Genomic DNA, 21,130 nt, shown 5'->3' with positions numbered 1-21,130 from the left:
CAAAGATAGAGCCTCTGAATTTCAGCTTCATTTTTACCACCAACATAAATTTTTAAACTTCACTATCATTTATAGAACTTTGATCTGTAGTCAGACATGATTTCTTCATTGAGTAAAGAGTTTCATTTCCAAAAAATATATAATTTTCACTCCATCTCTTTTAATGACATATTTACCTGGTACAAATAGTTTTAATAAAAAGCAACATATTCATAATATAAAGAACACTGGACAAGGATCCACAGGATATAAACCCCCCAGTTCCTGGGTTATCCTGGATTTGAATCTCTGCTTTATACACTGTAAGCTGCGGACAAGACACCATCTCTTCATCTGTCTTCACTTAAGTCTCCTTGTGCCTGACTTGCAGTGTTGATATGAAGATGGTGATATATGCGAAACTGCTTTGAAAATCATTAATTACTTTATAAATGTAGACACTGTAATCAAAACCTTCCTAAATCATGACATCTGCATCTCATTCTTTGGCAGCAAGATAGAGAGAAGTGTTTCATGTGTCACGTGTATCTCAAGAGGGGTGGATCAAACCCTGATTAGAAGAAACTGGCTTCATCTAGTGCCCTTGAACAACCATTTAAAAACTTCTCTGCCTCTCTGATCCCATTTATGATAACTGTATATATTCCCCGAGGTGGATGTAGAAGGAATAAGAGCCACACACACTTTCGTTCTGTGCTACCAAGGAGACACAGACCATTAAGTTATCAAACGATATCACCGTGCAACCTGTATGTTCTTACTTCTAACATTTTCATCTTACAACAGTTTTTTTTTTTTTCCTCTGAAAGATTGGGCCTACAGCAAGATTCTCTGATTAGAACATATCTCCATTCATCTCATTTTTTTATTTCTCAGAACACAAGAAATGTTTATTAGGTATTTTCACTGTATTTGTATCCAAGTCAAATGTGAAAACATAGCTGTCTCCTGCTTCTCAAAGGCAGGAGAGAAAATGAAAAGGGAAGCTTGGAATCTTCTTTGCTGGTTTGGGTGCATTTTCTCCCCACCTCTATCCCTGACCCCACGGTCCCCATTAGCACTCTTCTAGCAGCATCTATGGGCTTCCCAGGTGGTTCAGTGGTAAAAGAATCCGCCTGCCAATGCAGGAGACGCAAGAGATGCAAATTGATTCTGGGATTGGAAAGATCTCTTGGAGTAGGAAATGGCAACCCATTCCAATATTCTTGCCTGGAAAATTCCATGGACAGAGGAGCTTGGCAGGCTACAGTCAGCAGGGTCGCAAACAGTTGAACACAACTCAGCATACACGCACATATTGGCATCTATACAGCCGTGATATGGTTTAATGATGTCTGTATGTGCTTTCAAAGGCCACTATTGCTGTTTGGACCATCTCTTCTGTGGGGACTGAGAGTGGGCCTTCTGTTTTCTCATAACGCAAACAATAGCCAAGACAGTACTCAGCATATGCTTCACAGGCCAACTGGACAGACAGCCTGGCTCCCCACTACCTGGCCTGAGGGCCAGAAATACTGAGGAGACAGAACTGGGCAGCTAGGGATTCTGTGCACCCTGTAACCAGACGTCTGTTGCCCTTACCCGCTAGTCAAGCAGGATGATCCAGTGTTTCCCAAACACAGCCTGTGCTTTCCCATGGCCACACTTAATTATGTTACTTTGCTCATGATGCCCCGCCCCCACTTTTAAATATTTTAATCATCTTTCAAAGATGTCTCCAATGCCAGCCACAGCCTTGAGATTTGTGCATTTCTTCCAAAGTTTTGTCAGCTATCTGTCCTAAGATGGGTCTTCCCTGCTGGCTCAATGGCAAAGAATCCATCTGCAATGCAAAGGACGCAAGTCCAATCCCTGGATCAGGAAGATCCCCCAGAGTAGGAAATGGCAACTCACTCCAGTATTCTTGAATGGGAAATCCCATGGACAGCGGAGCCTGGTCTATAGTCCATGCGATCACAAAAGAGCTGGACACGACTTAGTGACTGAGCACGCATGCATCTGTTCTGTGAATCTCTATGACTCTTGATTCATGGCCGTCTTAGGTGACAACACATTCTTTCTTGTATACACTTATTTATTTATTTTCCTATTGTTTGAGCCCTCTAGTAAGAGACATTAGCTGTTACTTAACCCCACTGTAAGTTTTTTTTGACTCATTAAGTGAGGATTACAACAGTAAACCTATTTCATAAAATCATTTGGAGGCTAAAATAAATTAACATAATACAGAACTTAGACCAGGGTCTGTGTGCGTGTATGTTTATGTGCTTAGTCACCCAGTCATGTCTGACTCTTTGGGACCCTTTCGGACTGTGGCCCACCAGACCAGTGCTAGTACACTGTAAATATTATACGTTATTATTTTTAATAATAATGCCATTGTACCTATCATATGTACTATGAATATGTATGTGGGTATTTTCAGTGTTTTTTTTTTTTTAAACTTAACTTATCCTTCATTATGCTCCCAGCCTAGCCTAGTTTCTAATATTTAGTAAGTTCTGAATAAATGTTTTTAAATAAGTAAATAAAAAAATACAGCCCCATTGCCATTGCTTCAATTCTCTAGTGATAGAATTTTGCCTAAACTGGATTGACATTGCTTTAGCTTGATGAATTTCTAAGCTATTCAGTGATTTAGTGAGGAATATATCTTTATAAAACTTCCAAATGTCCTCAAATGCAGGGTATAATATGTAGTTTTTTATTCATTCAATTCACTCAGCTGTTCATAAATGCAAATCTCAGTTAAAGTACCTCAATCCTTATCTTACTATTTTAATTACATGATCCATTACAATGTAAAGTGATTCAAATATCTAAACAGAATACTTATAGTTAGAAAGCTAGTTGACCTAGGGAGTCAACCATTATATTAATATTTGTATGTGCTAACTCATTGTTGGTTTCTATAGAGTTTTATCCTGAACAGTTTCAAGAGCTCTTGCAGACAAAATTAATAACATTAAATCCACTATCTATTTGCATATGAATTTCTTTAAAATTTTTAACAGACTTGATTTTATAGACAAGTTTTAGGTTTACAGCAAAACTGAGAGCAAGAAATTTATGATATATCCCTGCTCCTACACAGATATACTCACCCCCATTATCAACATCACTCACCAAATTGGTCCTTTTTTTGTTTGTTTTTTTTACCAGGGGTGAATCTAATTTGATACATCGTAACCACCCAGAGTCCATAGTTCACCTTACTGTTCACTCTTGGGGTCATACATTCTATGTGTTTAGGCAAAAGTATAATAACCTATATCAAAGATTTTCATTGCCAAGTATTATTGATTGCCCTAAAAATTTGTGTTCTGAGCATCCAGTTCAAGATGGTGGAGTAGAAGGATGTACACTCATCTCCTCCTGCAAGAGCACCAAAATCACAACTAGTTGTTAAGCAACCACTGACTGGAGAACAGTGGAACCCACTTAAAAAAGATACCCTATGTCCAAAGACAAAGAAGCCACAATGAGATGGTAGGAGGGGCGCAAACATGATAAAATCTAATCCCATACCTGCCGGGTGAGCAACCCGCAAACTGGAGAACAATAATATCAAAGTTCTCCCACTGCTGTGAAAGTTCTGGGCCCCATGTCAGGCTTCTCACTCTGGGGATCCAGCAAAGGGATTGGGAATCCTCAGGGAATCTAATTATCTCATTGTTGTTTTAATTTGCATTTCCATAATACCATATGGGAAAGATATGGATCATTTTTTCATATGCCTATTTGCCACATGTGTATCTTCTTTGCTGTGGTGTCTGATAAGATCTTTGGCTCATTTCTTAATCAGTTTATTTTCTTGTTGAATTTTAAAGGTTCTTCGTATACTTTGTTAACAGACCTTTATCAGAAGTATCTTTTGCAGATATTCTCTCTTAGTCTGTGGCTTGTCTTCTGTTTGTCTTGAGTTTGTCTTTTGCAAAGCAGAAGTTTTTATTTTTAATAAAGTTCAGGTTATCAAGTATTTCTTTCATGGATCTTGCTTTGGTGTTATCGAAAAAGACATCACCATAACCAAAATCGTCTACATTTTTCCCATTATTGTCTGTGAGTTTTGTAATTTTGCTTTTAGGTCTATGATCCATTTTGGGTTAACTTTTGTGAAGAGTATAAAGTCTGTGTCTAGACTGATGTTTTACATGTGGATGTCCACTTGTTTCAGCATCATTTGTTGAAGAGACTCTCTTGGTTCCATTGTGTTGCCTTTGTTGTTCTGTCAAAGATAAGTTGACCATATGTAAAGAGGAATTTCTTTTTAATTTAAGGAGCTATTTTAAACTTTATATATTCTATTGTGAAACCCTTCTTCAGGCAAATGCCATGGCCTGCTATTTGGGAATGAATAACTGTCTAAATTAAGAACCAGAAAAATCTTTCTCAGAAGATATGTAAAGCTGAAGATAAATTTCATTAAACTAATTTATCTAAACTTCATGTAAGATTACACACTCATGAAGTTACTTCTAGATGAAAATGGATATCAGACACACCCTGATTTCCATTAGACTAGCCCTGGTTTCCTTTAGGCTATGAATGTGAAGATTAGGAATTATTTTCACAAGCAACTGAAATCTTCCAAACAAATCACTTGAAGCATGAAAATGCTAAGCTACTGCCTCACAAGATGTTTGCACTTAGTGGCAGAATGAAGTGGGATGAAGATCTTTTTGCAGTAATTTTAGAATAGAAACAGCAGCACCTTTAGTGTTTTGATTGGGGCCCCCACAAAATAAAATTTATTTCACTATTACAAGTTAAAAGCTTTCAGATTTCTGGACTAAAGAAAATTATGTTTTTCTCCCAAAGTGAACTTACTGGTTTTATTGAGTCTCTTCTATTTTGATTTTACATGCCAGTGTAGGGGAAATGTGTTTCTTTAATATATAACAATGCTGTTTTTCCTACCACAAAAGTTTTCCATTTTATTTTTACCTTAAATGCACTGCAGATTTACTTTCAATAGGTTTGTTCTATTATTAACTTACCAAATCTAGTATAACTTTTGGTTGTTTTTGGTACATAGAAATATATATTTGTCTAATGTTTCTTAAATAGATCTATATTTAGGTAAGATCTAAGTATCTATCCTGCCAATGTACTTACTCATCAAAACTATGTGGGAATGGTAAAGGTCTGATAATTTATTTGAATGGAAGCTAATAAATTGAGATGGAGTGAAAATGACTTTTAATAAGCAAAATTATTTATTGAGGCTACATATGTGTCTCACAGGTTTCTGTGATTAAGAGATACTGATACTGCTCTGCTACTAAATGATATTGATGGTGTTACTAGTTCCATTCCACAATTTAAATGTAAAACTGTAAAATGGGAATACTTAAGAGTATTATGGTGTGTTGCCACATCAAAAAAATATAAATCTATATATTTATAGTTAGTAATAACAGCTTTGCCTCTAGTGACTTTTTCCCAAAAGAAGAGACTCTTCTGAATTTTACCTGCCTTCAAAGTGAAGGCTTAAAGCTAGAAATTTTATTTGCTCTTCTACCATGTCTTCATTAATTTATGATTCATCTTTTCTGACTGTTGATCCTTCATATTTTAAATTCTCTGATCAATAGAATTGACTCTTCTAATTCTGTATGTCAAAGCTAGAAATTATTCCAGCCTTATAAATACTTATTGGGGGTAGATTAGCAGCAGTATAATCTTTAAGAACCTTTCTATTTAATTTGTTCAAAGAATACTTATTTTCTGATAATATAAACTTAGAGGTCTTTTGTCTCATTTGTCAAATAACTCTTATTATCTAACAACTGAAGAGTATAATCTTTGGAGGAAATTGCTGGGTCTCTAAGTGGTGTTTTATGTTTGCTTCTGGCTTAGATTTCAGAAACCACTTGCTTTTCTGTTTTTTCTATAAATGACATGTGCAAAACTGTGATGATGACAATGCTAACCTTTTATTACTCAGCTTGGATTTTTCCATTTGGTTCTCTTTGACCCTCACTCAAATTATCAAAAGCTCAGAAAAAAAAAAAAAAAAGATGGCTGTTAGCAATAGTCAACATAAATGTAAACCTGGCTACCTCTTCACTGACTCTAATCTGTCAACTTGGAAACGTAAATGTATCCATTATTTAGCTTCTACTTAGTTTTACTCCAAATTAAAGCATGTTTTTTAAAAAATTGATATAATTGGAGTATTCAAAACACCATAATGATTTCTAATTCTGACATACTGGTATTTTGTGTTTCCTTTACAGAAGTTTACATTTTTTTAACTTAGGATTTTGAAACTAAAACTGATTTCAAGGTTTTATAATTGTCAGTAGCAAAGCTTTACATTTATGTCTGGTATATGCTTTTGTTCTTATTATAGGAATAGAAAAAAGACCTGCAGTAATGCACTCTTTCAGTGACATCTTTTAACTATTGTTTGAAAAACAAATCTTAATCAGTGTTGTCCTGTAACCCTTACTCACATCATAGTTCCTAAAAGGAAACTCTGTATATATAATGCCCTCCATTCTTCACTCCCATATTACATCCCAAGATTCAGTCCAGGATAAAGTCACACAGTTCCACTATAGTTCCCCTCCCCAGGGTCACCAATGATCTTGATTTAAAATGTTTAGAAACTGTTTTTTACCCTTGGTGAAGCAAGGATTACTTGAAATTCTCTGTCTTTGGCCATTCAAGCTGCTCTAACGAAAATATCATAAGTTGGGTGGCTTATAAACAACAAACACATATTTCTCACAGTTCAAGAGGCTGGGAAGTCCAAAATCATGGTGCAATCAGATTTGGTATCTGGTGAGGGCCCTCCTCCTGGTTCATGCATAGCTATCTTCTCACTGTGTCCTCATATGATGGAAGGCATAAGGAATCTTTGTGAGGTCTCTTTTATCAGGGCACTAATCCCATTCATCAGAGCCCCACCCTCATGATCTTATTACTTTCCAAAAACCTCCACTCCCTAATACAGTCACTTTGAGGGCTAGGATTTTGACATATGAATTTTGAAGGGACACAAATGTTTAATGTATAGTCTCTCCTGATTTTTTCCCCTCCCTCCAGGTTTTTCCCTATGCTTCTGTGAATAGTTATTCTAGTATCCTTTGCTGAATCCTAGAATCTAGACCCCAGAAAAATTTGGAGCAAATTACATGTCTATGAATCATCATGATAGAGATATAAACTAAAGACATTGCAGTGGATAAGATCTCCCAGACAGTATACATTCAGTAAAAAGAGAAGAGGGACGAGTGTGGAAACCAGGAAGAGCCAGTTTATAAAGAGGGCTGGACAGTGCAGACCATAGATTATATTTAATTTTTTTATTGAAGTATAGCTGATTTACAATGTTGTGCCAACCTCTGCTGTACAGTAAAGTGACTCAGTTATGCATAAATATACATCATTTTTCATATTCTTTCCCATTGTGGTTTATCACAGAATATTGAATATAGTTCCCTGTGCTATATAGTAGGACCTTGTGTATCCATCCTATATATAGTAACTTGAATCTGCTAACCCCATACTCCTATTCCTGCTCTCAGCCACCTTCCTCCCCCATAGCAACCACAAGGCTGTTCTCTATGCATAGACTACATTTAAAAACAAACTTGGTTGGATAAATATCCAAATTATTACAGTTTTATTGTGACACATAGTTTCAGCATTGTATCAGTGTATGAACAGGTTCCTTTCAGACTTTAGTTTCCAAAATTGTAAATGACAATAACATTTTTACTTTTACTGCCACAACCTTAAGCAAGGAGTGGGTTTTAGTTGTATCATTCACATTTTAGTGAAAGATGGCTGAATTCAAACCATGCGTGAAGTGAAAGTCAAGGTGTCGGTAGCTCAATTGTGTCTGACTCTTTGTGACCCCATAGACTGTAGCCCCCCAGTCTCCTCTGTCCTTAGAATTCTCCAGGCAAGAACACTGGAGTGGGTAGCCACTCCGTTCTCCATCTTCCCGACCTGGGGATCAAATCCAGGTTTCCTGCGTTGAAGGTGGGTTCTTTACCTTCTGAGAAACCAAGGAAGCCCTGGTTCAGTAAAGGTGGTGGTACCTCACAAATGCAATCACAACTGTGATGGATTAGAAACAAGCATTATCATATAGGGCTGGAATGTAGTTAAAAGGGTCAGGTGCCAAAGCTTGAAATTCACAGCTGTAGTTAGAACTGATGGATCTAGGACCTGAAGCTGTCTGCCCTGTGTGTCACCCCTTAGGGACACTGGCTGGGAGTGGCCTCAGGGTGTGAGGAGAGCTTAGACTTCAAAATCCACTCTCTGTCCTCTGCACCACATAACAAAGTATCAAAGTGCTTAGATGTCAGAATGCCATCATACTTTTGAGCCATCCTTGATTTTACCAGTTATTAATATGTCATTAGATATAACACATTTTTCCAAAGTATATATGATTGTAAGTGTAAAGAATTCTAGAAAGACACAATATTTTTTACTGTAAATAAGTCTTAAGATCCTTTCATTCCTGGAAAACAGTTGCTTTCTATATAGCCTGATCATACAAAATACCAGTTTTACATGATAATTATGAAAGTGCTCAATCAAATTTGGCTATTTTTTGTATTTGGAAGCCATTTTCTTCAAGACATTTTTAGGCTTTTGTGTTTGTTTATATAAATGCCATAAAGCTTAAGTTATAATGTAAAAATTATTCCGTTAGGTTTCAACCTCAGTACACACACACACACACACACACACACACACACACACATACACAGACATAACTCCTACACAGTTGCCCACAGTCTCTTTATTAAGAGACTGATTTTGAGCTTGTGGTGTCTAGGTTTGTGAATAGGTTAAAGGAAATTTTCACATAATTCCTGAAATCTTTGAAAAGCATTCCTGTTACTCAACTAGTAAAAACTTCCTTGGTGTGATTTTAATATTATGGATTTTAAAAATTATATTCTTGATCTACTTTGTGAAATATAGAGGTCAGGCTAACTGAAAACAAAAAATGGCCATATCAACAATGCTTTTAATACTGAGTGTACAGACATCAACCAACTTGTCAATCTCTGTAGTAAAGTCACATGACTTTTCACATTAGCATTTAATTGAGTCCGCAAGGGAGAAAATATAATTTAAATAGAAAAGAATGTGAAATACATGTTATATGTATATGAAAAACAGAGTCACTTTTCCTTACACCAGGAACTAACACAACATTGCAAATCAACTAATACTTCAATAAAAAAAGAAAATGAGCTTCTGCATCAAGCTCACTATAAAAACATTAAAGAGATTTTTTAGTTTCAAGATTTCAATGGAAATCAAAGACTGCTGCTTCTGGCTTCCCCAGTGGCTCAGTGGTAAAGAATCTGCCTGCAGTACAGGAGACTTGCAGAGCTGCTGGTTCCATCCCTGTGTTGGGAAGATCCCTGGAATAGGAAATGGCAGCCCATTCTAGTATTCTTGCCTGGGAAATCCCATGTACAGAGAAACCTGGCAGGATACTGTCCATGGGGTTGCAAAGAGTCGGACACAACTGACTAAACAACAACAACAAATAAAATAAATTCCATTGAGCTCTCATTGGCCAAAGTGGGTAACAAATCAAATTGATGAAGTCATGATGCAAGTCAAATACCCTTGCACACCAAGGCTGTTATAAATTTAATAATGCTTTAATGTGAACACTTCTAATTTTTAAAGTGTAGAGCAATGGCCTAATCATTTCCATCAATTTTATTAAGTAAAAAAGCATAAATTGTTTGAATAATCACTTGGTGTTCTTGGTAACAAAATGTGATCTATGTTAATGCAACCAAGCTCCATCTCTTTCTCAACATGCTTTTGTACAAATAGAACTGTCACTGGAGTTACTTAGTTTTCTCTACAACCACCAGTGTGTTCCAGTAATTTAGACTTCATGCCTCCTTCAGAGATTATAAGCAAAGGCTAGCAATTCCAGCTTCCCAGGTGGCTCAGTGGTAAAAGAATCTGCCTGCCAATGCAGGAGATAAAGGAGACCAGGGTTCCATCCCTGGGTCGGGAGGATCCCCTGGAGAAAGATAGGGCAACTTACTCCAGTATTCTTGCCTAGAGAATCCCATGGACAGAGGACCCTGGTGGGCTCCTGTCCATAGCGTTACAAAGATTTGGACACAACTGAAGAACTGAGCAGAGGAATTCCAGAGAAAATAAAGCAGGTCCCTATGCTTTCTCAGTAATTCCCCCTTCTAGTTGTAGTGGAACTGATTTAAGAAAGAGGAATATAAATTCCCTTTTCTTTTTAAAGAAAGTTCTTTAAAATTTCACTGTCTTTCACTGTATTTTAATCCTTGATGTAATTAATTATTTTTTGATCTGGTAAAAGATACAGAAATGTTCAAAGGAAGCAAAGTTTATGGTTTCTAAATGAGATAGTTCGATTCAGTTTTATTCGGGAGTTATCTATTGTAAAAATTTCATAGTTATTGCTGTGAATCTTAAAAGTATTGCAAGAAGTTCCATTTAAAATATATTTGTTGTTTATTATGAATGTTATATTGTTCTAGTTACACTTTTTTAATACTATGTGTCATTGAAAAAATTATAGATAGCCCAAATATAATAGCTAAGACATATAATATGATCAAAGTATTTAAATTAAAATTTAAAAACTAATTCTTATTTTCACAGGTATCAGCTCTCCATTTGGTATATTAAAAATACAGATTTATTAATATTAATGCATGTTATTGAAAATTGCACTCCTTTATTTCAGATCCAAGAAGTTAGCAGAGATAATGAGCAAGAAAGTCACCATGAAGAGGGTATTACCTCATTTTCCACATGTTCTCCTAGTAAGTGCTCCTCTATGTTACATATATACGTAACACTTAAATTAAGGTACTTGTAGCTGGTAAAGTCAAACTGAAGAGAATGTGGAAAAACACAAAGAGCATTGGAAGACATTTAATTAATGGAATGACTTTGAGCATATCATCTGGTAGAAATATTACTACATTATCTTGCTAATTTAAATAGTTCTAACAAGTTCAGTGTTTAATAATCAAACCAGCAGTTTTTCCTACCCAAAGAAAGTACACTAGTCAGTTTGATATAAATGTTCTGCAATAACTATATTTTTTTTATTTTTTTAAACAAAGTCACATTATTTTCAGACCTCAGTTTTCTCAGATAATAAATGAGAAGTTTGCACTAGGTCTCTCTAAGTCCCCGCTGGCTGTAATAGAATGTAGTTCTATATATAGTGACTGAAGACTATTTCAGAATCTTCCTCCATGTACATAATTCTACCCATCATGCCAGCCTCCACTGGTTCACAACAGCTTGCTCACTGGGCTAGTCTGACGGGCATCTCCCACTAAACATTTCTAAATCTGAAAGCCCCCAGTCATGCCAAATCTACTCTATCTGCTGATACTGCCATCTCAGGAAATAAAGATTTCTTCCTTGTTCAATTCAGTCCCAAAACTTGGAGTCACCATTTTTTACTTTTTCTCCTACCCGACATCCAATGTGTCAGATAGTACTGTGAACTCCACCTTCACAATACGGCCAGTATTTCCTTACCCTGTCACTGTTATTTATCCACACTGTCCACTCAGGCGTCAGCTCTCCCCTGGATTGTCGCAATAACACAGTGGCTCTTAATGAAGCATTATTTTCTACTCCCAGCAGAGATTGTACATCAATGAATGGAGATTTTGTTGTTGTCATGAGTTGAGAAGGGAGTTTTGCTAAAAATTCTGCTAAATATCCTGCAATACAAGGGACGTGCCCCAGGAAACATATCTTCTCAAAAATGCCAGTAGTACTCTGTTAAGAAACCTTGAAACCGTTGCCTTCCCGTTTGCCCCTAATATTCTGTACTTCACGAAGGAACTAATCACACTTCTGTTCCAAATTCTCCTGTTCTTACCTTAGTCGTTTGCACTTTGAGCAGTTCACAGCTGATGCTCCATAAAACTGCCTACCAGTTTTTCAACTGATGGAATGACTTGCAAATCAAATAATATTAAATACAATTCCTTAACTAGCATACTTTGGCAAAATCAGTAAACTCTTCAAACACTAGGGCAGAACACAAAATCATGCTAAATGATAATGTAATCAATTGATGCACTGAATTTTAAAGTTATACATTTTATTATCATTTTAATGATTTATTATCATTTTAGTGGTAATGAAAGTGATGTAAAGCCCATCATTGATAATGACCATGTATTTATTATGACATTTAATTCTCAGAAGTACTACCTATAATAAGACATTATTTCAGTTATTGGTACAGAACAGCGTCATTTCTACAGACTGTTTGGACCTGAAACTGTCACTGATATGAAATTCTGTGTGATTGGACTCAGGCCTCTGACTCTTTCCTTAGAGAAGAGGTGAAACATAGAACACCCTAAGTCAGCAAATTTCCATTGGTATCATCATTTCTGTGAATTTTCCTAAAACCCACTGACCCACCATGTATGACTCTCGAGGGCTGTATTCCAGGTTTGGGCATATTTGACAAGGACTAAGGAGACCCTGTTGCTTAGACAGTGTTTACATAAAATAGAATACATAAACTGAACATGTAGACATAAAGGTAGCTGTGAGGAATTGCCTATAGCATGAATGTAATTCTAAGTTGATGATCGATTTGCCCAGACAGGAACAGTGAAGTCCTTTTGCTAGCCTGAGCAATGATTTCTTTTCAGCCACTCCATCATTTACTCCATCAGCATATCTAGAAACTACTTTATTTCAGGCTGCGTTTGGGGTTAGAGGCAGAAAGATGAATGAGGTCTGTGCAGAGATCTGTGCAAGAACGAAACACCGTCTGCTCTGCCCCAGCTGATAGTTAAAAAATCTTGGTATCAGTTCTAATACTGGCAGCTAGACCTTTCCTCTTTCTCACATGAAAAATGAGAGAAATTAAAAATAAAATTCATGTAGAAATATGCAGTACCATCATGGACATGATTTTCCCACACGACTGATTTTTTTCTCCTATTGCTAAAAAATGTCTACAGTGTAACTCTTCATATAAAGAAAAATTCCTCTTTGTCTGTACTCTGCCATTTGTCTTCTTTAGCTGTATTTTAGTTTAACAAAACTTTGAAACAACAGTTATTTGCTTTTCTATTGCACTCATGACAGCAATTCGCCTTTTCCCTCCAATATAGATTCCAAAGTTCATTTCAAATTTTTGTGAATACTTTATTCAGAGCAGAATTTCTATAAAGAAAATATAAACCACAAGTTTTAAGATTTAAGCTGATTGCATTATGTATTTTTCTATTTTCTTCCTGAGTGGCTAGAGAGCATTTACTGTGTACAGTATAAACACAAATAATGGAATCATGATTCTTAGAGTAGAGGAAATTTGCCTGAATCATTTGGTTAAGTTTCAGAATAGAATAGATTTTTTTGGTGAGAGAACTGAGCCTTAACAATATTTACCTACTCAGCTCAGTGCTCTGTGATGACCTAGGAGGATGGGATAAGGGGGTGGGAGGGAGGCTCAAGAGTGAGGGAATATGTGTATATTTATAGCTTATTTATGGTTGTTGTACAGCAGAAGCCAACACAACATTGTAAAGCATTATCCTCTAATTAAATTTTTTTTTAATTTTGAAAAGTAGAAATTTAAAAAAAAATTTTTTTAATTTTTTAAAAGTAGAAAAAGTATTTACCTACTATTGGTAATTTAGATGCCTTCCCAATGGAAAAATATCAACACTTTATCAAATAGTACTTTTAAGAATTAAGATATCATCTGGTGATAAATGTTAAATAATAACTAAAGAAGAATCACAGACTCATTTGATCACAGGATTTATAAGATTTTTGTTCCTTGTCTTTACCTTGTCCATTAACTTACTTATTACTTGTTAGGTTAGTCATATTGTCTACTAAAAATATGGTAATAAAGTCATATACTGAATCTGCTCAAGCAATAACTCTAGAGAATTGGAATATTATTATATATGTAATATCAGAATATTACATATTATTGTGTGTATGAGAGTGTCATAAACTGAAGTAGCAGGATGTAATGGAGCTCTCTCGGTAAATATTTTAAAAGCTCAATAATGGCTATTCACCAAAACTACACATTTATTAGCTTTCTCCAGTATCAGTTCATAAAAGTTTAATTAATATTACCACCACTCCTGTACCAAGTTACAAAGCATTAACCGCCTCCAGATGGAGAGTTTAAATGAAATCCTACAATCTTTATCATAAACAGCCTTACAGAGCCCAGCTCTCCACCATCAAAGCTGGCTTTACAGGCAGACGGCAGAAGAAGCCAAAGTGAATGAAATGGCAGAGGAAGAAAAAGAGCATGAATCAGGCATGGAGGCAGAGCACAGTCCTCCAGAGGTTGACAGTGAAAGTGAGAACCAGTACGATGACTTGTATGTGTTCATTCCTGGAGACAACTCTGAAAATAATTCCCAAGAGCCCCTCGTGTGTCCTAGACCACCTCTCCCCCCACCACGACCTGTAACTACTGCCTTCCAACTGGAAAAACCTCACTTCCCAGTACAAGGTAAGTTTAAGTTTAAAACAACTTTGAAACTTTGACATGCTTACACAGCATATAGTGCAGGAGTGGTGAAGCTATACAAAGATCAGCGTTGAAAACCAAGAAAAACTTTCCTGCTGTTCTTTAATAACCAAAACCTGAGAAATCAGCTAAGAGGAACCTGCCACCAACTCCCTTCCTCCCTCCATCCCTCCCTTCTTTCCTCCTTTAGTCCTTCTCTCTCTACCTTTCCTTACCCCTCACTTCTCTTCTTCCTCTCTCCCTCTCTTGTTTTCTTTCTTTTTCCTTCCAGGAAAGAAGTCTCATTACCAAGCTTTCTGTAAGTAAAAAAATAAAATTTGGAAGGAGTCGGTCACTCTTCACATAAAATGAACCTCAAGCGTCATGTGGAAAAGTAAATGACAACTTTGGGTATTAAAAATGCCCTTAGTTTTCTGGCAAAAGAGAAAAGCTAATGTGTTACAGATTTGAAAATGAGCTTGGGCACAGTCACTCAGTCGGAGCCGCAGGGGGAAGCAAATGGTAAAGGGTTTATCACACCCTGCATTGAGATCAAAGTCTAAAAGCACTCTGTCTTGCTAAAGTGGAAGTTAAATGACTGTGATAGCATTGTTCCCAGATGCAGGAATGAAGCTGTGTAGCAGCAGAGGTGGGAACGGGAGTCGGGGTGAAGGGCGGGAAGCATCCCCAGGAGCTTCCATAGTAGGCTTATCTTCCTGGAATGTTCCACAGCCTGGCAGACTTTTCTGCTCACTCCTACAGTCACTAATTACCACCCACTTTACTGATCACTCTTTCATGTTTACTTTCCAAATTCATAAAACATTCTTACAAAGAAAATTTAATAAGGATGAAAGAAGCATCTATTATTAAAGCCCCGTTTGTCACTGTACCTGAGTTAAGTCCTGCTGCTGCTGCTGCTAAGTCACTTCAGTCGTGTCCGACTCTGTGCGACCCCATAGACGGCAGCCCACCAGGCTCCCCCGTCCCTGGGATTCTCCAGGCAAGAACACTGGAGTGGGTTGCCACTTCCTTCTCCAAGGCATGAAAGTGAAAAGTGAAAGTGAAGTCGCTCAGTTGTGTCCGACTCTTCGCGACCCCATGGACTGCAGCCCACCAGGCTCCTCCATCCATGGGATTTTCCAGGCAAGAGTACTGGAGTGGGGTGCCATTGCCTTCTCCTGTCAAGTCCTAGAAGCCTGTAAAGTCTATGAAGACTATTTTTTAAAAGTGAATTTTGAAACCATGAAATTCAGCATTTGTGTCCTTGAAGGCATTATCTCTATAAAGGTTCAACTTAATCAACATAAACTCTTACTAAGATTATGTACCTTATAAGAGATGGAAAATACTTCTTAATGAAAAGTATGGGAAACCTAGTGGGTACTTTCTCAATTCATTCACTCATTCAACAAACACATATTGATTACCTGGTATGTGCTGAGATAGATCAAGGATGTAGCTATACCAATATTGGGAGTGGGGGGAGAGATGTAAATTAGTATGTGCTTGCTTGCGTACATGCTCAGTCACTCAATCATGTCTAACTCTTTGCGACCCTACTGAACATAGCCCTGACAACAAAATTTTAGTGTATTTTTCTCCCTTTTATAGATGTGAATAGTTTTACGTAGTTGTTAAAATCAGTTAGTAAGAAAACAAGGTTGTCTTATATCAGGTTAAAGCTATTAAAGGAGTTAATTTTTAGCTACTTTTTAAAGGGAGCTAAATAACTTAAATAAAATTTTAAATCCTGTTTTTTCTAATGTGAATTTCCATATATGGTATGTTGGTTAGGAGGTTAAAAATTATTCCACAAACAGTAATTTTCACCAGATATCTAGGACCACAAGTATAGTGTTGACTAATATATCTTCTGAAAAGTACCAAATATAAAAAGCAACATCATACAAAAACTCACTCCTGTTATTTAAAAACCAGATTATTACATTTTTCAATGCAGTGTTACTTTTAATTACAGTAGGAAATGGCAGCCCTTTCCAGTATTCTTGACTGGGAAATACCATGGAGTGAGGAGCCTGGCAAGCTACATACAGTCCATGGGGTTGCAGAGTCAGACAAAACGGAGTGACTGAGCACACTTTTAATATCATATTTTTTCATGGGGCTAATATTGGAAGTGAATTAAAAATAAAATGCCAGTACTTTTTCTTAAAATTCTTTGACTGAGGTCTTTGAAAGTAAGACTAGAAGCTCCCACTTATTTTTCGCTGGAGACTGTGTATGTTCTTTGACTTTAGCTAGTGATAGCTTCAGGAGTTGTTCCGTACAAGTTTTTTCCTGCCTTCAAGTCGCTGCAAAACAGAAGCCACCTCATGAATGCCCTAAGCATCAAATTCCTTATGATGGATTCATGAACATATTCATTGGAGAAAACAGTCACATAGAACACTTTTCAGTTTATAACTGACATCCTGTCTCTTTGTATCTTCACAGCAAACTTTCAAGGCAACAATCATTATGATCCCCCTTTGATTTGGGCTACCCTGGTAGCTCAGCTGGTAAAGAATCCACCTGCAATGCAGGAGACCCTGGTTCGATTCCTGGGTCGGGAAGATCTGCTGGAGAATGATAGGCTACCCACTCCAGTATTCTTGGGCTTCCCTGCTGGCTTAGCTGGTAAAGAATCCATCTGCAATGCGGGAGACCTGGTTTCAATCCCTGGATTAGGAAGATCCCCTGAAGAAGGAAATAGCTACCCACTCCAGTATTCTGTCCTGGAGAATTCCATGGACTGTGTAGTCCATAAGGTAGCAAAGAGGTGGACACAACTGAGTGACTTTCACTTTGACTTAGATCCAAGACCCTAGAGCATGTAGTTAGAATGTGTTAAATTCTTCCATGGACAGGTTTCCTGGGCTTTTAGGATTCTTATCTTTGTTTTCCATTCTTTCCCAATTATTTCAAAAATTGGATTATAGGAGTGATATATTTTAATCATTATTTACTAGTGTACAATCTGAGTTGAGAAAACTCAGATCCAACTCCAACATGAAAAGTATAATCTGATACACTGGGAAGTGAAAAGTGAAATGTTTTCTTTCTAGTGCAAGCCCAACTTTAGAAAGAGTTGAGAAAGGAGGTAGGTGGAGAAACAAAGAGAGTTAACAGCTCAGGAAATCAGTTCCTAAAAGTAAGATAGTTGACACATTCCACTAAAAATGAAACACTGTACGTGTGTTTCCCACACACTTAATCTGATTTCACCTAGGATGCTGTCAGTGAAGCAGAAGTTATGAAGTCAGAATCTCAAAACCATATTATTCACAAGGGAAAAGGAAAGTCTTGGAGATTTTAAAGTTCATGCCAGGCATGTTAGCATTCATACTTCTTGGGTTAAACTAACTAGGCTAAGACTCAGCAGGGAGGTGATCTCAGACTCTCCTTTGGTCTCGCCTCATAAACCTACCCAAAACAGTTGCTGAACCTTCTTATAATAATACCTTTTTATTCTTCTCTTACCAGTTTCTCTTTCTCCCTACCTCCTAAGTTTTCCCACTAAAATATCCACTAAGTAAGCTAAAAATTTTTTATCAGATTCTTACTAAACAGAAAGGAGACTAATTTTTCCTTAGTTCATGAGCATGAATCTCAGAACAACACAGAGAATTAACAATTTTTCAGTCAATAACTGAAATAATTTCCATTTTTATTGTTTTCATTAATACTTTAACACTTGTCAAAAGGACACATTTAAAAAATTTTTCTCATCATCTGGCAGAGAGAACCATCAAAATTCTCTTCAACTTATTAATTGATCACAGTATATAGTATCTTTGTCTTCCAAATAAACTGCTGCTAGAATATTTTAATATGTTCTTATAAAAGTATGTAAAGATTTTGCTGAATATGAAAACCATAAAAAACTACTGAATAAAGACTATTTATTAACCATAAAAGATTAATTCTTGAAAATTAATCTTCAAGCCATTGATTTTCTATGCCATCTTTTATTTCATGAACTCGACTTTCAATATCCTTTATCAAGGAATGAGGTTCATGTTGACCTATAGAAATCAAGAGAGCCAGCTTGAGACTTAGTATGAGAAGCTAAACAACGGAGCTTTTGGCTATTCCCCTCTGTCATTTTCAGAGAAATCGATTTTAGACAAAATACCTGGTTCAATCCTTATAAAAGGTAAAATGACTTCAAACTTTTTTTAAAAATTTGAAAACACTAGGCTTGAAAAACACAGGCTTTCAAAGTACTTGATATTTGAGGCTTAGTTTTATGATTTGATTTCCTGATGTTAAATCGTTCATAAACTATGTGGAAAGTAGTTATATGCCTATTTGTATGTTTTCAAAGAATTCCATGTCTTTAACAAACTTATTCTAAGAAGTTGACAATTACAGACTGAAGGAGACTATGTTAGTAAATTACATGAATCACTTTTCTCTTTTTGGAATTTATACAGTAATATACAAATTATCTGGGGGGCGGAGTTCAAGCAACTGACAGATGGACACCAATAATATTGTATAAAATATAAATAACTACAATTCAAATATTTTATAAGCAGGGAAATTGTTGGAAGGCCAAATGGAAAGAAGTCAAAGTTGGTGTGATTTCAGTGCAAGATATGAAACAGGAAGTGATTCCGAAGAAGAGAAGAAAGAAGATGAAAAGGATCAGGAAGAGGAGGAAGACCCATACACTTTTGCTGAGATTGATGACAGTGAATATGACACAATCCTGGCCAATAGGAGTATAAAGAAAAAAATTGGAAGTCGTTCATTCATTATGAACAGACCTCCTGCCCCCACACCACGACCCACAAATATCCCTCCGAAAGAGGAAACTACACCTTACATAGCGCAAGGTAATCTGTGTTGTTATTGCTGTTACTGTTTGTTTGTGTATGTGTTTTTGGAGGATGTCCTGTCTTTTGGTAGGATCTAAAGCCTCAAAGATTAAAAGCATGTTTTAGAGTCATAGTTAAGTTGTGGTGGCCCATTTTTTAATTTAAACACACAATGGATAAAGAAAATAAGGACAATGTGTGGGGTTCTGGTTTGTAATTGTCCATTAAGAAGGATAGTTTTGACTATGAAACCATAGTATGTGCAAAGAAATACTGTTTGGTGCGTCTTCCATAATTCTATAAGAGGAAGCTCAATTCCCGTGAATAATGTGCAACACAAGAAAAATGTAGGTGCTTTACTTTCTGCCCCTCTTCCATTCACAATAACTTTAAAAATCTAAACAATTTTGAATACTAGAATCTTGGATATGCAAGGCCAGTTTCTTTGATAATTGTACTTCACCCCCAATGATTAAAATTCACTTCATTCATGATAGAATTTTTGCTTCATTTTAGATTTCAATTCTTTGTCATTTCAGTTAAATCTAAATATAAAAAACATAAAAAATCCTTAAAGCTTTCTTATATCTAAAACCCCAGTAGGATGTGTTGGCTTTGAATTTTTTTCCTAACATTCTTGTGTACTCTGGTTTGGTGCATTCCATGAGTCCCTGGTGTCTAAGACATGACTTTTATTCATCAGTGTATCACAGACACATGCACTTAACTGCACTTTTGGGGTTAGATACCACCCTAGGGACTGAGAATGTGAAGTAAACCAATGTTTCTATCCTTAGGGTGTTCTAAGCAACAGCTATGCAAATAAATATATAGTACAATTTGACCTTTTATTAGAGATTTTTGAATAAAATATTTGGGATTAATCAAAATGTTTGCATGATAACTAAAGATGAGAGGCAATATATTATACATTCAGATAATCTAAACCAAGTACGCAAGCAGAACACTTAAATATATACCACAGATTCACTCAAAAAGAACAGTTACTCATCTGTGATCAGTATGTGCAAAAGAAATGATTCTGTCGTGTAAACAGTATGTATGGAGAGATTTGTATAAGAAAACTGAGCACGTTTTTCCACTATCGTTTACACCTAACAGTGATCTGCTGATAACGTTCAAGACACTATTAAAAACAACTAGAAACCAATAACAAATTAATAAAGTTTTCAGCTAAAATAAAATGTCAGCTGGAACAATTATTAGATTATTAAGGCAAGGGATAAGTTGTAATTAGAATTTTTCACATTGTCTAACATAGTGGCTCTAGGATATTATATCCAGGCCTTCATATCAGCAGATTCCACATCTAAGGATTCAACCAACTGCACAGCAAAAATATTCAATAAGAGAAAATTCCAAAAAGTACCACAAAGCAAAGCTTGAGTTTGCCTCCAGCGCAACTGCTTGCATAGCATTTATATTGTATTTTTAGCTAATTATATAGCATTTACATTATATTAGGTATTGTAAGTAATCTAGAGGTGATTTGCAGTAGACAAGAGAATGAACATAGGTTATAGACAAATACTGTACCACTTTATAAAAGAGACTTGAAAAGTGAAAGCGTTAGTCTCTCAGTCTTGTCCAACTCTTTGCAACCCCATGGACTATAGCCTGCCAGGCTCCTCTGTCCATGGGATTCTCCAAGCAAGGCTACTAGAGGGGGTAGCCATTCCCTTCTCCAGGGGATTTTCCCAACCCAGGGATCGAACCCCAGTCTTCTGCATTGTAGGAAGACTCTTTACCATCTGAGCCACTAGGG

At 36.4% G+C, this 21,130-nt stretch overlaps 1 protein-coding gene and 1 long non-coding RNA gene across 3 annotated transcripts in view; one reads left to right on the top strand and one right to left on the bottom strand.

The window, feature by feature from the left end:
* Window positions 1-15,547, bottom strand: part of LOC133071687 (uncharacterized) — a 40,046-nt gene extending 24,499 nt beyond the window's left edge. Inside the window, exon 1 of the long non-coding RNA XR_009696496.1 lies at window positions 15,412-15,547. This is a non-coding gene — a long non-coding RNA (uncharacterized LOC133071687). The remainder of the gene's footprint in view (window positions 1-15,411) is intronic.
* Window positions 1-21,130, top strand: part of BANK1 (B cell scaffold protein with ankyrin repeats 1) — a 311,689-nt gene that overhangs the window by 250,258 nt on the left and 40,301 nt on the right. Inside the window, exons 8-10 of one of the 2 annotated variants that reach the window (XM_061164327.1) lie at window positions 10,733-10,811; window positions 14,219-14,521; window positions 19,063-19,362. In XM_061164327.1, coding sequence (XP_061020310.1) covers window positions 10,733-10,811; window positions 14,219-14,521; window positions 19,063-19,362 — 682 coding nt within the window. Of the gene's footprint in view, window positions 1-10,732; window positions 10,812-14,218; window positions 14,522-19,059; window positions 19,363-21,130 lie in introns of both variants that reach the window. The other variant, XM_061164326.1, reaches the window with a different exon arrangement.

The sequence above is a fragment of the Dama dama genome, chromosome 17 (assembly GCF_033118175.1).
Source record: "Dama dama isolate Ldn47 chromosome 17, ASM3311817v1, whole genome shotgun sequence".
Classification (NCBI taxonomy): Eukaryota; Metazoa; Chordata; class Mammalia; order Artiodactyla; family Cervidae; genus Dama; species Dama dama.
Note: the sequence above shows the minus strand (reverse complement) of the source record. Positions and strands in the feature narration are given on the sequence as shown.